General features: G+C 36.8%; 1 protein-coding gene and 1 non-coding gene across 4 annotated transcripts in view; one reads left to right on the top strand and one right to left on the bottom strand.

Moving 5' to 3' along the window:
* Positions 1-1124: 1124 nt before the first annotated feature.
* Positions 1125-18558, bottom strand: part of AASS (aminoadipate-semialdehyde synthase) — a 71480-nt gene continuing 54046 nt past the window's right edge. For all 3 annotated transcript variants that reach the window (XM_010356800.2, XM_010356799.2, XM_010356802.2), the window contains 6 exons: positions 13395-13562; positions 8835-8930; positions 6925-7040; positions 6194-6282; positions 5155-5331; positions 1125-3934 (listed from right to left, as the gene is read on the bottom strand). In XM_010356800.2, the coding sequence (XP_010355102.1) occupies positions 3816-3934; positions 5155-5331; positions 6194-6282; positions 6925-7040; positions 8835-8930; positions 13395-13562 (765 nt within the window). In that variant the 3' untranslated portion in view covers positions 1125-3815. The remainder of the gene's footprint in view (positions 3935-5154; positions 5332-6193; positions 6283-6924; positions 7041-8834; positions 8931-13394; positions 13563-18558) is intronic.
* On the top strand, positions 9057-9119 carry LOC115898460. The gene has a single exon (XR_004058191.1). It is a non-coding gene; the product is annotated as a U7 small nuclear RNA (small nuclear RNA).

Genomic DNA, 18558 nt, shown 5'->3' with positions numbered 1-18558 from the left:
GCAACAGAGCGAGACTCCGTCTCAAAAAAAAAAAAAAAAAGAAGAGAACAGCTAGTATGTTGTAGAGCCATTCACATTGTGTAGTATGATCTGTGTCTTGTTAATCTAGAACAAGGAAAAATTGATAATACAAATATTGGTATTATCTGAAAAAGAACAAAAGAGGCAGAAAGATCTGAAAGATGTGAGTATTAAGTCTACCAAAATGGTTAGACCAAGGGTCCACAAACTGGCTCGAGGGTCACGTCTGCCTATCACTTGTTCTTGCAAATAAGGTTTCATTGAAACACAGCCATGCCCGTTCATTATGTACGGTTTATGGCTGCTTTCACAATATATAGGCAGAAATATACAGTTGTGATATTTTTGGTCAGCAAAGCCTAAAATGTTTATATCTGACTTTCACAGAAAAAAATTGTGGACTCCTGGTAAAGCTGTATGTTGATATGCTTATAACCATAACCTGCTCATTAATTCCCAAATCCTATCACCACCACTTTTATTATTAAAGGTACTGCAGGAAAATTTGTTATTGAGGGATAATGTAGTGTTTAATTACATATAGCTGTGTTCACGCTTACTGACATTGCCTTTTCTATTACCGCATTCAACACTAACCTTAGATCAGCTCTTCAATCAGATCCCCTTTAATTCTCATTGTCATCATGAAGCACAAACCAGTTAACTACACTGGGAACTCAACTGGATCCCAGTTCTTATACAGAGTGCTAGTTTCTCAGTTCCCAATTAATCTGTGCACCATTTTAGATAGAGAGTGAAATCAACATGACACGAGTTGTATTTCCTAATCAATTGAGTCAAACTGAATGTCATGGTAAGAAAAAAAATTCCACAACAAAATGTTTTTACTTATTAATAGATTATTGATCTCCATATATTATCTGTGACAGGTGGGACCAAGCCTTAATCAATTTTGATTGTTTTCAAATAGCAGGAGATGTTTTCTCAACTGTCACATACCTCACACGTAGTACCTGCTTCTTTCAAGGGCAGAATTAGTTTCACGTGCCAGGATATGAGCACAATTTGTGAAGTTTAAACAGTTGCTTACTTTGTATCTCTAAAGGCAAGAGATTTTTTTCCCCAAGAAGCAAATAAACAAATTGTATTTGTAATTTAATTTTTATAACAACTTGAGATAAAATCCACATACCACACAGTTCAAACATTCAAAGTATACAATTCAGTTGGTTTTTAGTATATTCAGAGTTGTGCCACCATTACCACAATCAACTCTACAATGTTTACATCACCCTAAAAAAGAAACCCCATACTTATTAGCAGTCACCCCATTTTCCTCCCCAACCCCTCAGTCTAAGCAACCACTAATCTACCTTCTCTTTATATGTATTTGCCTGTTCTGGACATTTCATATAAATGAAATCATATAATATGTGGCCTTTCAGGTCTGGCATTCTTCACTTGACATATTTTCAAGGTTTTTCCATGTTGTGGTGCATATCAGTACTTCATCTCTTTTTTATTGCTGAATAATATTCCTTGTATGGATATGCCATATTTTGTTTATTCACTTGTTAGTTGATGGAAATTAGGGCTGTTTCAATTTGGGGCTATTATAAATAATGCTGCAAAAACATCTGTGCACAAGTTTTTGTGTAGACATTTGTTTTTATATCTCATGGGTATCCAACAACAGTGGATGAGGGTTCCAATTTCTCTGCATCCTCACCAACACTTGATATGATCACTTTGATGATGTATCTATTCCAGTGAGCATAAAGTGATATCTCATTGTAGATCTCATTTGCATTTCCCTGATGGCTAATGATGTTGAGAATATCTTCATGTGCTTATTTGCCTTTTGCATATCTTCTTTGGAGAACTGTTAATTCAGATCTCTTGTTGATTTTTAAAAATTGAATTATATGCCTTTTAATTATTGTTGTAACAATTCTTTATACATTCTAAATACAAATTCCTCCCTTAACTAATACATGATTTTAAAAAAAATTCTTTCACTCTGTGGGTTATATTTTTGCTTTCTTGATATTGTCCTTGGAAACACAAATGTTTTTAATTTTAATTTACCTATTTTTTTCTTTTGTTGCTTGTGTTTTTAGTGTCATTTATTTAAGAAATCATTGCCTAATTCAAAGTCAGAAAGATTTGCACCATGCTTTCTTCAAAGATACTTATAGTATTAGCTCTTATGTTTAGATCTTAAGTCCACTTTCAGTTAATTTTTATATGCAATATGAGGTAGGAGTCCAATTTCATTATTTTGCATGTGGATATCCATATTTCCAAGCACCATTTAATGAAAAAAGACTATTTTGCCCCCATTGAATTGTCTTAGCACCATTTTCAAAAGTCAGTTTACCATAAATGCCGTCAATATTTCTGGACCCTCAATTATATTAGTATTTTATTCTTTCTGATGCTGTCAATTTTTTTTTTTTTTTTTTTTTTTTTTTTTTTCGAGTCAGGGTCTAACTCTGTCATCCAGGCTGGATTGCAGTGACCCAGTTATAGCTCATTGCAGCTTCAAACTTTGGGGCTCAAGCCATCCTTGCACTTCAGCCTCTGAGTAGTTGAGACCACAGATGCATGTCATCACATCCAGCTGGTTTTTGTTTGTTTGCTTGTTGTTGTTGTTGTTTGTAGAGAAGGGATCTCACAATTTCCCAGGCTGGTCTCCTGGCCTCTAGCAATTTTTCTGCTTCAGACTCCCAAAGTGTTGGGATTACAGTCACGAGCTACCAAGCTTGACCAATGTTGAAAATTAAATTATTTTCTTAATATCATTTTTTATTTATTCATTGATACTATATCAAAAGATAACCAATTTCTGTATATTTAATCCTGTATCCTGTACCTTTGCTGAATTTATTTATTAGTTCTAATGTTTTGTTTTTGTAGATCATGTCATCTCCCATCTCTATTTAGTTACACTTCTTCCTTTCCAATCTAGATGCCTTTTATTTTATTTTCTTGCCTAACTGCCCTTTCTTGACTGTCCAGTACAAGTTGAATAGAAATGGCCAAAGAAGACATCCTTGTCTTGTTTCTGATCTCAGGGGGAGATAATCCAGTCTTTCACCATTAAGTATGATGCTAACCATGGGTTTTTCATAGATGCCCTTTATCAGGTTGAGGAAGTTTCCTTTTGTTCCTAGTTTATTGAGGGTTTTTTATTTTACATTTTTTACTGTAAAAGGGTGTTGAATTGTGATAAATACTTTTTCTGTGCCTAATGAAGTGATCTTGTAAATTGTAATTTGATCTTATCTATTCTCATTTCCAAACACTCAAGAGAAAACTATAAGGAACTACATTTACAAAAATAAACCACAACTTTATAAAAAGGGCATAAAATAGCATTTTGGCAAAAACTTACAAATAGGTAATCTAAAGGTATCTAACTGGATCAATTTTAAAAATACAAAAATATAACATAAAGTTATATTTTTATATAACTTTTATATAGGAAATTTTTTCTGACTAAAAAAGTAAAACTTTATCTGCTGGTTATAGGAAAATATGTTCTTGTAAGAAAACTGTGGCATAATAAATTAACAAATAGCACAATCATCACTTTCACATACATATTTATAAAATACAGGATAGAATTATTAAAATTCTCTGTTAGTGGCTGACATCTCCTGTTCCAAACATTTCCATATTAAAATACAGATTTATAGTTCAAAAACTACATTGTGTTAACCAAAACATATTATGCTTTATACTTTAAAACAGCACATTAGCAAACCCATTTATCACACACGTTCAGAGCTGTATTGCCTGGGAAGAAAAGAACAAAATATAATTCCCAATTATGGTTTAATTGTACTCTGTGTAGTATATATAATGCCTTCTGCTTTAATTCGCTCCAATATTGGTCCATAGATCTCCTTTGAAAAGGGCCCCATGAGGCCTTTGGCTCCAATTTCACCTGGAAGAAAATAAATGTGTAATTACCATTTTAAAGGTAGTGTCAGAGGTTAATTTCCCCATCAGGAGTCTCCACAAAGAAGCAAACTCAGAGTCAATGAATTCTTGGAGGCCTAGGCATTTTTTAAGTAGCTGCTTAAAAATGTCCCTTAGTAAATTATTACTTAGGCAACACTTTGAAAGGAAAAGGAGTTAATTTTAGATTGAAAGCATAGGCAGACCTAGGGATATTGTCAGATTTTGTACACTTAACTGCATTAATTACTGCCAGGACAATCAGAGAATAAAGTAAAGTAAGAAGTAAAGTCAATCTGACTGGTCAGCTTAACTTGCTAATGTCATTTTTTAAAAAAGGCAAGACACCAACAGAATGAGTTGTAACAAGTTTGATTATATGGGCACAGGCACCTGTCAGCATGACTGAAACATAGAACCTGGGCACTCTCACTAGAGGCCACAATGACCCCAACTTTTGTCACTTATTTCTTCACTGATTCCTCAATAACTAAGTTGGTCATTTATTTTGACATTAGCTGATACGCTACTATACATTTTTTTCATTATTTCACATTTATATGCTTTGATATTTTCTACTCCCCTCATTCTTTCTTGAGAGCCAAACAGAGACAATGCTTATTGAATGTCTATGTGATCTTCTAGGGAGAGTGGAGAATTGAAATTTGTATTCGTTTAGCCTAAAATATTTACTGAGTACTAATAATATGCTGAGATATGAAGATTAATAAAACTTAACCTATATTCTTGAGAATCTGAAGTGAATATCTTTTTCTATTTTAGAGTTATCACTCCCAATATGGCAAAAACCAAAGAAAGAAAGGAAGGAAGTGACCATTCCCTGGGGACCCCTCTATGTGGCAGCAGCTTTATGTGTTATATCAGTTAGTGTCACAACAACTCTATGAAATAGAGATGGCAATACCCACTTTAAATATGAGGAAACTCTTGCTCAGAGGTGCTGAGTAACTTGCAGCCCATCACTCAGCCACCTTGTAATTGAGCTGGAGAAAAATCAGGTCTATCTCCAAAGTCCCCATGCATTACTCACCAAAAGGGGCCCTCCCAGGCAGTCCACGCTTGGATCTTCTAAGATGGCTCACTTTTAGTGAATGCCTGTGTTACACTCAAAAGCAATTACTTGATGTCCAGGCACCAAATGACTTGGAGGTGATATGGAAACAGGCCTCAAATGAACAGACTTACCGTCAAGCAACATTTTGGCTGCCATGGCGGTGGGTAACCCCACGGTTTTAGCCATGGCTGAAAAGCCATTGATGTCCCCATAAGCCACAAGATCAATCGTTTTATTTTCTAAATGTCCAGAAGGATGTCTGATTCCAAAGCTGTCTCTCATCACAATCATATCTTTTTCTTCAGGACCTTAAAACAAATAAAGATAAGTGAAAATGCCACTATCGTTACAACTCGAATATCGTCTACCATCTCCTCCTCCTGCCCTTCTGGTTTTAAAAGTTTTCCCTCCTTTTATATATGATCACTGGACAATTATTTACACAGCTTTTTAGCCCAAAGTCAAAGTGAAAACCTCAAGGAAATTAGAACTCTGATTGCATTCCTTTATCTGGGATGGTATCACCGTATCCTGTTTACAGACACAAAGGCACTGCTTTAGAGGCCTTTTAGTGTGCTCCAAAAATGCTTCTTAGGCATTTGCCTAATGCATTAAAAAAAAAAAAAAAGAAGTAATGCCGGGCACGGTGGCTCATGCCTGTAATCCCAGCACTTTGGGAGGCTGAGGTGGGCAGATCACCAGGTCAAGAGATGAAGACCATCCTGGCCAACATGATGAAACCTTGTCTCTACTAAAAATACAAAAATTAGCTGGGCATGGTGGTGCACACCTGTAGTCCCAGCTACTCAGGAGACTGAGGCAGAAGAATCTCTTGAACCTGGGAGGCAGAGGTGAAGTGAGCCGAGATCACGCTACTGCACTCCAGCCTGGTGACAGTGCAAGACTCCATCTCAAATAAATAAATAAATAAATAAATAAATAAATAAATAAACAGTAAAACTATGTTTTTCCTTTCCCATAATAACTATCTTTATTTTTACTTAATAATTCTCAAATTCTTCTTCCTGGAAAAATGTCCAATTGCCCTTTTCATTATATCATATCTTCCCATTCCGGCTGCTTGGTGCCAACCTTCCAATACGATTATCTGCACTGACTCTATCTTATGATTCTTCTTCAGGTATATTTAGCTAACACTTCAGAGCCTACCATAGGAAAGCTTCATGACCAAATGCTTGGAGAGGGCATCCACAATGGATTCTGCCTGAGGGACTTCTTCATCCCCAAGTAAGCCCAACCTGAAAAGCACAGGAGATGGCTGCATTAGTTCAGGTCCTATACATGTTCTTATTTGGGAAGCAAAAGGGAGCTCTTTGAATTTAATCTTGAAAGGGCAGAATTACAAGATGGTAACTCAAGTTGTAGGATTTTCCTAAAGTGTAAAATAATAACAATATCAATGTTTTAACCTTCAGAATCATCTCCAGACTCACCAAGGCACTACTCCCCGGGGCAGGGCAGAGATGTGCATTGTAATCCCATGTTCTTACAAAGCTCTTTATGAGATTAACTTAGAGGTTAGTTCTCCAGCATTAAGTATACCAGCAGGATGCCACAGCAGTCATATGAAAGAATGTTTTAACATAATATTCTCTGACTACTCAGAATCTCCTACAGGAAAGCAAAAATACCCCACTACGCTTGGGAACTGAGTGATAAAGTGTTTCCAGATAAGTATTTATCAAATTATAATTGCCATAGAGCTCCTTTTTTTATCTATTGTCTGTGACCACATGAATATGGCACATGATAATCTCTCTACCCACATTAGAGCAACAAATTAATCAAAGACAAATGTAAAATATTTAACTTTTTTTTAGTAGAAATTTACTATCATTGATCCAGTATATTTTGCTCTAAGTTGAGTGGTGGGTGCCTACCATTCAACAGCCTCCAACTGGGTATTGTCTCCTCCTAGTTTCTTAAGAACAGCTTCCTTCAACACATCATGCTCAGAGGAGGGTGAAATCCCAACCAGGTCACAGAGGAGTTGTTTCTGGTTAGAAAAATAAAGACAAAATTTCTAAGTCCCTAATAATTTTTTTTTAATTAACTGAAAAATTATCCTACTAAAACACTGAACTTCAAATACACCTCAAATTTTAAAATTAAAAATAATTGGAAACAGGAAATTGTAACACATACACATACATATATGCATCTGCATACCTACACATCAATAAATAGCTGCTATTCCAAAATGATACTTCACCAATAAAAATGGGTTCTAAGATCAACTCAATACAAAACAGATGGTGTGCTTCTTACTAGAACATTCCCTGTCTTTGTATATCCTCTCTATCACTATTTTTTTTACCCATTCTCCCCCTACCCTCCAGCAGTCCATTTTGACCAGGATGAAGTGGAAAAGGCTTACTGCAGTGGTTGCCAGTAGCAACCCAGGTTCTTTTGTAGGTTCAAGAGATAAGAAAGACCTTGCAGTTAATAAAATCTCAAAGGAAGAACATGTAAACAGTAGCCATAGTTTTTTCTACTTTCAAAACAAGACTTTTTCTAGGCTCCCAAAGGAAATGCTATGCTCTAGATCAGGAGTGAACCAACTGGTTCACAGACCAAATTTGGCTCACTGTGTTTCATTAAATAAAAAGTTTTATTGAAACACAGTCATGCTCATTGGTTTATGTATCATCTATGGGAGAAGTGAGTGGTACTGACAGAGACCGTGTGGCCCATAAAGTCTAAAACATTTATAACCTGATCCTTTACAAAAAAGACCATCCCTAAGAATGTCTGCACCAACCTTCTCAAGCCAGCTGCCTCAAGGTTCTCTAGGTTCTCTCTGCAGATATTTATTCACTCCTACCCAACAAGTAAATTTATGGAAGGTAAAACTTAAGATTGGAAAGGTTCACAAATGCACACACAAAAAAATGAATGTAAAAGCATCATAAAGAAATGATGAATGCTTAAGGTGGTAGATACTCCATTTACCCTGATGAGGTTATTACACATTGCATGCCTATTTCAAAATATATCATGTCCTCCATAAATACATACACCTACTATGTACCCATAAAAAATTAAAAAATTAAAAAAAAATTTTTTAAATGAAACTAGCTAGCAAGAATACTAAAACTTTTTTTTGAGATTTAATAGAATTAGCAACATTGGTCCTTTTCTCCTTGTGATACATTTCTGGCATTTCTATTGGAATACGGGCACACTAGTTTAAGTTGAATGACCAGCTGGTAATGAGTTAATTCTGAGCAGTTAGTGGAAGCTCTACTTCACATTCAGTTCCAAGCCTCCAAAGTTCATTCCAACTCCGAGGCCTTAAGATTTTGGTAGAACAAAAGATAGACGCATAAGCTTGGTAACTGAAAATCAAAACACTCATAGTTCTAAGTAACCACATGAGAGTATTGACAAGATTTGGAGGTTGGGAATCTAGTTCTGTAATACACTAGTAACTCTCCTGGATTCTCACTTTCAGGAAGCCCAAGTGACTTCCATCACTGCGTCACCACTTAGACGACTGGAAGAGCTCAGAGCTTAATGCAGAGAGCAAATGCATCTCTTATCACAGCTCAAGGAGCAGTTAAATGATGTAAGTTGCTGCAGGAAATAGGCCTGATATGTGTCAACCCCACACCCTCTCCATTCTTCCACAACAGTGAAGGGAAAGGGGGCTTCAGAATTAGGATTTATCTTCCTGCTCATAAGCTAATAAATGGGTCCTTTCATTGACCCAAAGCAGAGTTCACCCCCGATCATTTCAGAAGGTATTTCTGAAGAGGAGCAGATAGAACGTAATTCCAGAGTCACTCACCCAGGTGAGAAAGTTGGCCTCAGGTCTAAAGGCAGGAAGTGCTTCTCTGTTTATAAGACCTAATTTTACAAATCCATTCAAAGCTTTCATATATCCCTGAAACAAGAATTAATAAGCAGTATATAAAATGTTTCTCTTCCAATGAAAAAATATAAAATATTTTTGAAAAGAGGGATCTATCCTTGTAACTAATTTAGAAAATAATTGTTTATATTATGATATGAGTGCTACAACTCTTTTAGAATTTGCCTAGCCAGGTTTTCTCATCTTTACTAGAAACCCCTCCCCACAACCCACCAAAAAAAAAAAAAAAAAAAATTATATTGAGGATATAGATACAACCAATTTCAAGCTCAAACTGAGATCAAGTAGTGTCATAACAATTCCACTGGTTTACATAAAAGACTTTGCAAAATGTAAGTCTTTACTTCTGTTTCTGGGTAACATGTGAATGAAATTTTCTGGCAGCATATGGGCAAATTTTCTTATGTGTTATATGCTATCAGCTCAGCAGAATATTATTTAATAGAACAGTCAGTTGAGCTCTTTCTTATAATGGAAGGAGGAACTTGTAAGAATATCCTCCTCAAAAGCAGATAATCCAATCTACTGATTAGAGCCACTACCCCCAAGATATATGGAGAGAAGAAAAAGAGGTAGGAATCAGAGAGATTTTTCTAAGATATGATGACATCACCACGCTGATAAAAATTCCTCATATATCTTTCATTGTCTTCAAAGCAAACCTGAAGTCCTTGGTATAGTATATAAAACCCATCACAATATGCTCATCTAACCTAACTCACAGATCTCCACTTTCACTATTCCCCAAATGTGCTGTGTTCTTCCAGAAACCAGGGCCTCTGTATATGCTGCTCCTGTAACTGGAACGTGTTGGCCACACTTCTTCATTTATGAAATGTTTTCTCCTCCCTTCAGACCCAGTTTAGTACCTCTTCTGAGTCCCCTAGGTGAGTGGGCACTCCCTTCTTGTAGCATTTTGTATATATCTTTATCATGGCAATTAATACAGCTTCTAATTAATTGTCTATTCAGCTGCTGTACTGTAGGTATTGAAAGGAGGGAAATAATATCTTTATATTATATTATGTTATATTATATTTTATTTGTGTGCATATTCTTCATCCCAATGCCCACTTTGGGGCAGATAAGTCAAGCAAATAATGCCTAGTCCATGGTGAGCAAAAATGCATCACCACTGACGACAAAACTGTAGAAGAGTATTATATTAATAGGTGCTAGGTTAGAGGAAAACATAGCTGTGGGAGCACAAAAGAAGGGGAACTCACATAGATGGGGCTGGGTGGTTCAAGGGGAAGGAGTTAGGGAGGATACCATAGGAAGGTATTCAACATTATTGAACATTCCAATCCATTATTCAGCATTCCAATCCCCTAAAAGAGAACAAATGGCTGGATAAATAGATTATGAATAATAGATGAAGTGAAGAAAGACCATAATGTTTATTCTCCAGTGTGCAAGTGGGAAGCAAGGTGAGAGGGCTACGATAAGAAATTTTGCAGCTGCTATAATTACTGCTCAAGCAGAGAGAGAGAAAAGAAACGAGAGAGAGGGAAGTAATTCTAGGGAGCAACAGAGTTTTTAAAATATAAAATAGTTCCTGTAACCATCAGATATTTCACTACTGAATGTTTGGTCAACTAGCAATTTTCACATTTCTAAAGGTTATATTGTTCAAACTGTTTAAAGGTTACTAAAAAAGGAATTCTCATATGCTCTAATCCAAATGCAAATATACCTCAAAGAGGAGAAACAGAAAAGTGTTATCACTAGCTTGTTTAGCTCACTTCTGGGACCTGTTAGGTGCTAGAGATCCCTTTATCCAACATCTAAAATGCTGATTTCTGAGCTATTTATTAATCTCAGAAATATATTTTTATGCTGACCCCTAGAAATGAATTTATTTTATGTATTCATTCATCAATAAGCATTTCGCAAACTGCTGCCATTTGTCAGACTTGTGCTAGGGACTGAGGCCACAGAGTGAAAAAAAATGCAGTCCCATCTATGCAGAAACTGCAGTCAACAGAAGGGTCAGATAAGTCAAGCAAATAATTCCTAGTCCATGGTGCGCAAAAATGCATCACCACTGATGACTAAACTGTAGCAGAGTATTATATTAATAGGTGCTAGGTTACAGGAAAACATAGCTGTGGGAGCACAAAAGAAGGGGAACTCACATAGATAGGGGTGGGTGGTTCAAGGGGAAGGAGTTAGGGAGGATACTATAGGAAGGTGCTATTAAGCTGCATCTAGAAGGACAAGCAGGTGACAGGCAGGCAGGGAAGAACAGTAGCCAAGGCCTCTTTGTCATATTTGAGTGACGGTATCTCATCTCCAATACTGGAAAGAATGTTAGGGTTACCGAAGGGTTGCTGGCATTGCCAAGGATGGTAGCCCTCATGATTATGAACACTGTGACATCTTCCATCATCAGAATCTGTGGGGATGGCTCCCACTTGCACACCTTGTTGAGACCTTTATTCAATGTTTAAATCTATTAAAATCCTTCATTCCAGGATCTATATGTTTGTCAAAAGACTATACTGAAAGCTATATATCCTAACTGCTGGCCAAAAAATAAAAAAATAAAAAGTTACTACTCATATTCTTTGAACAAATTGAAGAAAAGAGATGAAGAAATCTGCCAGAGCTAGGGATAGTATGCATGAGTTCAGACTAGAATTTCTACTGTGCCTAAAGGTTGGTAGAAGAGCCACAGCTCCTAGATCTCAGTAGGACATTATCATTGATGTCTCATTTGATTTCTGGACAATGAAAAAGTCATATTCATGGAGTACAAGCACCTGCTCTCTAGGAGCTTACAATCTCTTTTGGGAGACAAGAAAAATATACATAAAATTATAACTTAAAATGCTGACAAGTAAATGCTAAGTGCCCATGCAGTAACAGAAGCTCTCAAGAGTAAGAAATATAGTGTTTGTTTTCTTTTTAAGAACAGATAGGTGGGTGAACCTGGAAGACATTATGCTAAGTGGAATAAGCGAGACACAAAAAGTAAAATGTTGCATGATCTCACTTACATGCAGAATCCTTTTTTTTTAAGAAAGTAAAATATGCAGAGAGAGAGAATAAAACCGTGGTTACCAGGGGCAGGGTTGCAAAGAAGAAAAGAAGAAGGCCTGAAGGAGTATGATACAAATACTTGGAGGAAAATTTCCAGGAAAAAGGACCAGCCAGCAAAAAAAGGTAAGAGAGTGACAGAAAAGCAGACACAAGATTGAAGAGTCATCACTGACAGGTCCATGTGCCTTACATCTTCCAGTTAAAAAGATACTCAGAGAATACTAGATAACACACATGAGACTAATCCCCTCTCTGACCTTAGCCAGGAAATCTCACAAGACAGACAGATTTGCAGCCAGGTCTCTGATCTTGAGAGATGCATGTATTTTAGGTATGCTGGTTACATAAGGTTGAGTCGAGTCCCCTGTGGCCAAATTCATGGGCATCCAGAGCCTCAGAATATGGCTTCACTTGAAGGTTTGCAGATAGAATTAATTAAGGATCTCAATATGAAGTCAACCTGGATTTAGGGTGAACTCTAAGTCCAATGACTAGTGCCCTAATAAGAAGGGAGGCAACACAGTGAGACACACAGAAGAAGGTGATATGGAACTGAGGCACAAATTGGATGGGTGTTTCTCAAAGTCAAGCCTCCAAAAGGCACCAGCCTTACTCACACACACCTTGATTTCAGACTTCTGACCTCCTGAATGGTGACAGAATAAATCCCTATTGTTTCAAGCTACCCAATTTGTGATATTATGCTAGAAAACTATTAAACCAGTTGTCTTGATTTGGTTACACTTGTAACTGCTTTATTTGTGATCAATAAATGTGTAATGGACATTTGCGTTTATGCTCCTAGAATGTACTTCCCATTTTGTGGTTTAAAAACATTTTGGATTTGCTCTGGGGAGGCCCCTTTAATCCTGTCTGTTTCGTCCACCCCAGTCCCCGTTTTTTAACTGACATTGACTGCATCTCCAGTTCTAGGGACATATAACATAGGCCAAAGTAGATGAGCACATTTTATCCCACTGACCTTAGGGAGCTAATGAGACAAAAATCGTATTTTTGGCTATTAGAATGGTATCATTTTTTATTCCCACTGAATTTGATCCTGAGAGCCTGGGGGTGCTGCCACAACTCTGCCATCGTGTAGCACTTCAGACTCCAGTGAATACTGGAAAGAAGAGCCGAGAGGTTACGAGAAATCAGGTCCTGGGGAAGTCACTTGACCTCCAACTCTCACTAAGCCTAAAGCCCTGCCTGTCCCCAATCCTAATGAGTCAATTAATTATCTTTTTGTTTTGAGGTGAGTCTCCTAAAATATTCAATCATAAGATTTCTGAAAAAAAAAAAAAAAAAAAAAAAAAACAGACTCCAACTTGGTTTATCATCTTAATTATTTTGACTACTAAGAAAAGTTAAGTGTACACATCACTTACATCAAAACTGGCAACATGTTGAATCTAAAGTCCATCTGCTTACCTTATATCTCAGTGTCCCCCGCAACAAAGTGTGAGCAGAAGAAATGCCATAAATCTCAGCATATTTCGTACTGTCTCTGTTAGGATAGCCTTCCAAATTTAATCCTGGGAAAAAATCCATGGACGTAACGACATCAAGAAAGGAGATGCCCCCTGCAACATTCACAACCTGAGGAACATTGAGAAGGCACAGAAGGGGTTACAGTTGTTCCTTTCTTTTAGGGCTTCCCTGCATTCTATGGACAAAGAAAGCAATAGAACTTTGAAAAAAAAATAATGAAACCACCATAATCATTATCCCATACTTAAGCTGTTCTACTAATATCATAATTCACAAAGCAATTCTTCTCTCAAGCTTTAAAATTTGACTCTAAAACATTTAGTTTTTCTAAACATAAGGTCTTATTTTCAAGTTTTTTCCTTCCCCTGGATAAAACGGCACTAAATTATTTCCCACTAGAATTTGCCTTTTTAAAAAATATAAATATTTAGAAAAAAATTTTTAAATAAACATTTTAACTTTATTTTTTAAACCTTGTTTATTTGAAAATATTTATTTGAAAATAAACAAGGTTTAAAACATAAACATCTAAAATTATTTTATATAAAAATGTTTTTAAAAACTTAAAAAAATAAGTTAAAGCAACAGATAATTATTTAAATGGCTTCTACGCTCAAACAACAATCAATATTCTCATTCTTTTCTTTTACTTTCATGACCCTTCTAAATGCCACATTAGGCATCAGTCACATACATTTCATTCAGACAGCTAAATTTATTGAGCAGTTACTATCTATGTTCCCTTCACAAATTGTGAAGGGAATAACATGAGTGATGAAATAAAAATCTTTTGATATCTCAGTACTTCTATTTCTCATACCCCTACCCGCATCACACATACTCAAAATTCAATGAAGGATTTCTTTGTTTCTAATTTTAATTAAAGGACAAATTTTCTTTTAGTTTATGAGGCTTATTATTATCATTGAGATAATGGAAAGTATTCTGGAGTGATAAAATTAGGTGTGAGAATTCTGGTTGGTGCTGCTGGTGGAACTGAATTTTATCCTTATTATACCACTGGAAACAATTTCTGACCAATTTCTCTAAGCTGCACAAAGCAACCCTGTACCAGGGAGCTGCCAATGTACTTTAAGGTGGATTCACAGGATTTGCCTGAAGAGGCCTTTGGCTAAACTTAATGATTCTCATGCCTTATTTGTAGATGGGTTCTGAACGTGCCTTTGTATGAGAGAGAAAATGGAAACTCATTTATATGTGGATGAAGCCCCAGAAAGAAAAGGGCTATGCTGGCTGCAATGTCAGGACCACTGGAGTGTTTTCAGTTCAGAGGTTCACTTTGGAGAGTGCCAAGCACCATTTCAAATTTCAAAAGTAAAAATCTGAATGAAGGATGTAAGGAATGCCTTTCATTTAATTTTCTTGTGAACTCTTCTAGACTGCAGAGTAAATATTTCCAAAGGGATGATTTCTGTACTACATCTTTAAAATCAATATATTTACAAGAATTCTAAATTTTTGAAAAAATGTAAGAAAGCAAACGTTGGGCATTGTGGTGCCCACCTGTAATCCCAGCTACTTGGATTGGGAGGCTGAGGCAGGAGGATGGCTTGAGCCCAGGAGTTTGAGAATAGCCTGAGGGACACAGCAAGACACCATCTCTTAAAAAACAAAAAAAGCAAATGTTGACCGTTAGGGTCTTCACATCCATCTCATTTCTATAATCTATGACAGTTCTTAAGTTTTGTTTGCTTGTTTGAAGGTCAGGAAAATTTCTGAAAGAAAAATTCAGTAAAGACAACAATATTCTAGCTTGCCAATCAGAAATAAAACAGCAAGTTCATAAGTCTATCATGAAATCCTTACAAAGAAGATGGAGAAATGTAAGCTGAACGGCAATGGTTCATTTAGTGAGAATGGCAGTTGGCTAAGCAACCTGACCCAAAAATTACTGGGTAATCATTGTCATTTGATATTAATTCATAGTTGTATTTCTAGTGGCATATAATGTAGTTCAACAATAAGTTCTTTCTTGGTTATTATTTTATTAATAATTTGAATGACAACAGAAACATATTCGTCTGTTTTGCAGAGAATATACATTTCTTTCTGCTCTGACAATGCTCAGGCTCATTATTCACTGCTGTTGCAAGTTTCTCTAGGTCCAACTCTTTCACACACACACAGACAAACACACATACACATCTCCCAACTAGAGAGAATCACTGTTATATTTGAATAATGTATCATATATATTCAAATAATCACAATAAGCTTGATCACCAAATTAATAAGGAATTATACAATCATTTTTTCAGGGCCCACTATGTGCCCCATGCCTTGTAGTGGGCATTATCTTTAATCCATGAAATAACCCATTTTTCAGAGGTGAAAACTGAGGCTGAGTCACCCAAAGGCAAATTGAACCCAGTTCTATTTGACTGCAATGTCTGTGTTCCTTCTACTACACTGTCCCCTTAATCATGCTTATTTCTGGATCAGTATTTTTAAGGGGATATTGACAAAGTCAGCCAGATTATGCCACCTAGGATGCACCTGAAAGCTGCATAAAGAATGGATACAGGCAAAGGAAGATAGTGGTAGCTCTTGATTTCCAAGGGGCTGGGTGCTGCAGTCAAGGTGGTGGCAGGCAATGGATAGAGGGCTAGAAAACTTCTCTTAAAGCGATGTTTGCAGAGCAAGCACACTTCTCACTCAGATTACATGTTTTGCCAGGTTAGACTGGGAAACACTGCAGAAGATGATGGCAAAGCTCTGCTGTGTCACTCCCAAATGCCACCAATGTAAAAAAGTATACCACCACTGTGAGGGGAATGAAACCAAGAGAAGATGAAATCACTGTCTCTGAATATGTGGAAGAAAATCACAATTGTTAGGAATCAAATTAGAAGTTAGAAATAGTACAAGTGGCTAGAAATTACGGCAAAGATGTAAGACAATGAGATATATTCAAATTCATAGGCCACTGTCCAATTTCTGGAAAAGTTTAAGGCTTCAATTTTAAGTAGAAGACAGAGAAGTGACTTGGTTCCCCATTATGATTCTGTGAATTATTTAAGACCCGCTCCATGGTGCAGGGTGATGATGGCAGAGGGAGTGAAGGGCAAGAATACAAGACAGGTTTTAAGTTGTTTAACAGTCTGGCTTGGGAAACACACTGATACACCCGAATTACTGACTGAATAATGCAGCACCTAGAAAATTCTTAGACACGGAAAAATGAAGTGTCTGATTCTTTGATTCAGTTCAGACAAAATAATAGTGAACAGAGGCTGGAGTGGTCACAAAAAGCTTCATCCACAAGAGGAAACACAAGTGGGACCTTGAAAAGAGTATCATTTTAGCTAAGAAAAGAAAAGTGTCATGTTTTCTCTTGGTAACCTCCACAGTGTCAGAGAGATGCAAAAAGTACTCATTTTTACAAAAGAAGTTTAGGATGAAAGAGGAGAACTTCAAATCCAACAAATACAACTTCTCCTACCTGAAGATAACCTCTTGCTTTTCTTAAACCCTCACAACTACTAATTTCCTTATGTAGCTAATATTTGCTAGATTGATTACATGTCTGACAATCTGCTGTTAGGCAGATTGCCATCTATGTGACCTCACTGACTAAGAACCCTGGAAGGCTGGCGTGATTGTCCTCATCTTCCGACAAGGAACCCAAAGCTCACAACCAGTAATGGCAGAGCCAGGCCCACAGATATCAAGTTTCTTGCTCTTTCTTCATTGTTACCAACTTTAGCATTTATAAGGCCTCCTGAAAATAAGTGTTTTACTCAACTGAGGCAAGAATTTGTCTTGCTTTCACATGTAAAATTATACCAAACACAGGCCAGTCTCTTAAGATCGCAGAAGGTAAAAGGAGCGGTTGGAATGCAATAGGAGACAGGCTGTAGCATGTAAAAGGATGTGTGCTTGGTAAAACATCAGACTAAGATTCTGGTCCAAACTTTCATGATTCATAGAACTGAAGAATTGGATGGAACATCAGTGCTCACATTCCACATCAGGAAACTGACATCCGGTGGATCTTTTCAACTGCCAGGTCTTTGGCTATGTTATGAGGGATGCCAGGAATTAGACCAGAACTCATTGATCCTGTTTATTATTCTGAAACATGTCACACATTCCAGCATCAAGTTAAAGTGTCCTGCTTGTTTAGTACTATTTTAAGTGTAGCTGTGGTTCTCTGATCATTAAATCAGTTGTTCTCAAATTCGGCTGCATATTAGAATCACTAGGGAGATTTAAAAAATCCCCAAACCCAGGCAAATCAGAATCTTTAGGGATGAGGCCCAAGCACTTTTTAAACTCCCCTTGTAATTCCAAGGTACAGCCAAGTATGAGTTATTCTCTGTATCACAGGCACAAAAGACCATGGCTAATAACAGCATTCACCTTGTTGCTTAAGAAATTCTTTCTGTCTACTCCTGAAATACATTTTGATTCACAGATACATTGACAATGTAAAATATTGATGCTAGAATAATCTTTTTAAGACACATCTATCTGATCATATTACTTATCATTCCCTGCAGGGCCAGTACTAGGGCAAGGTGAGTGAGTGCCTACAACACAATTCAAAGAGGCACTCTGAGCCTCATTACACTTTTCTCCAAACTATGAGCATAAACTATGAAGTCAGATAGATGTGATTTGGATACTCGCTCTGCCACTTGCCATTTCTTTAAGTGTAGCTGTTATCTTAAATCCCTAAACCTGATTTTTACCCTTATAAAACTGTCATACCATGAGTGCTAACATCCCTGCCTAGCTGGCACCTTCATATCCTTCAAGGCCAAGCACATCCTCTTCTCCACTAGTTTTCCTTCTCCCCATCCTCCTTCCCCCAACCCCTTCACCAAGGCCAATTAAACTGTTCTCCCGTCTGTACCTCTGAGCCACTTTAACATGCTTTGGAAATTTCCCTATTCAATTATAATTATTTATTCCTGTGTCTGTCCTTCCAGCCATTAGGCAATCTGGCAAAAGGAGAAAAAAACATCTTTAAGAGTTAGTTAGACCTGGGTTTGACTCTCAGTCAAATGACCTCAGACATGCTCTCTGAGCCACAGCTTTCTTATTGTAAAATAATGAAAATAATACTAAAATCAGAGAG

This window comes from Rhinopithecus roxellana, chromosome 6 (genome assembly GCF_007565055.1).
Source record: "Rhinopithecus roxellana isolate Shanxi Qingling chromosome 6, ASM756505v1, whole genome shotgun sequence".
Lineage (NCBI taxonomy): Eukaryota > Metazoa > Chordata > Mammalia > Primates > Cercopithecidae > Rhinopithecus > Rhinopithecus roxellana.
The sequence above is the reverse complement of the archived record's forward strand: the minus strand, read 5'-3'. Positions and strand labels throughout refer to the sequence as shown.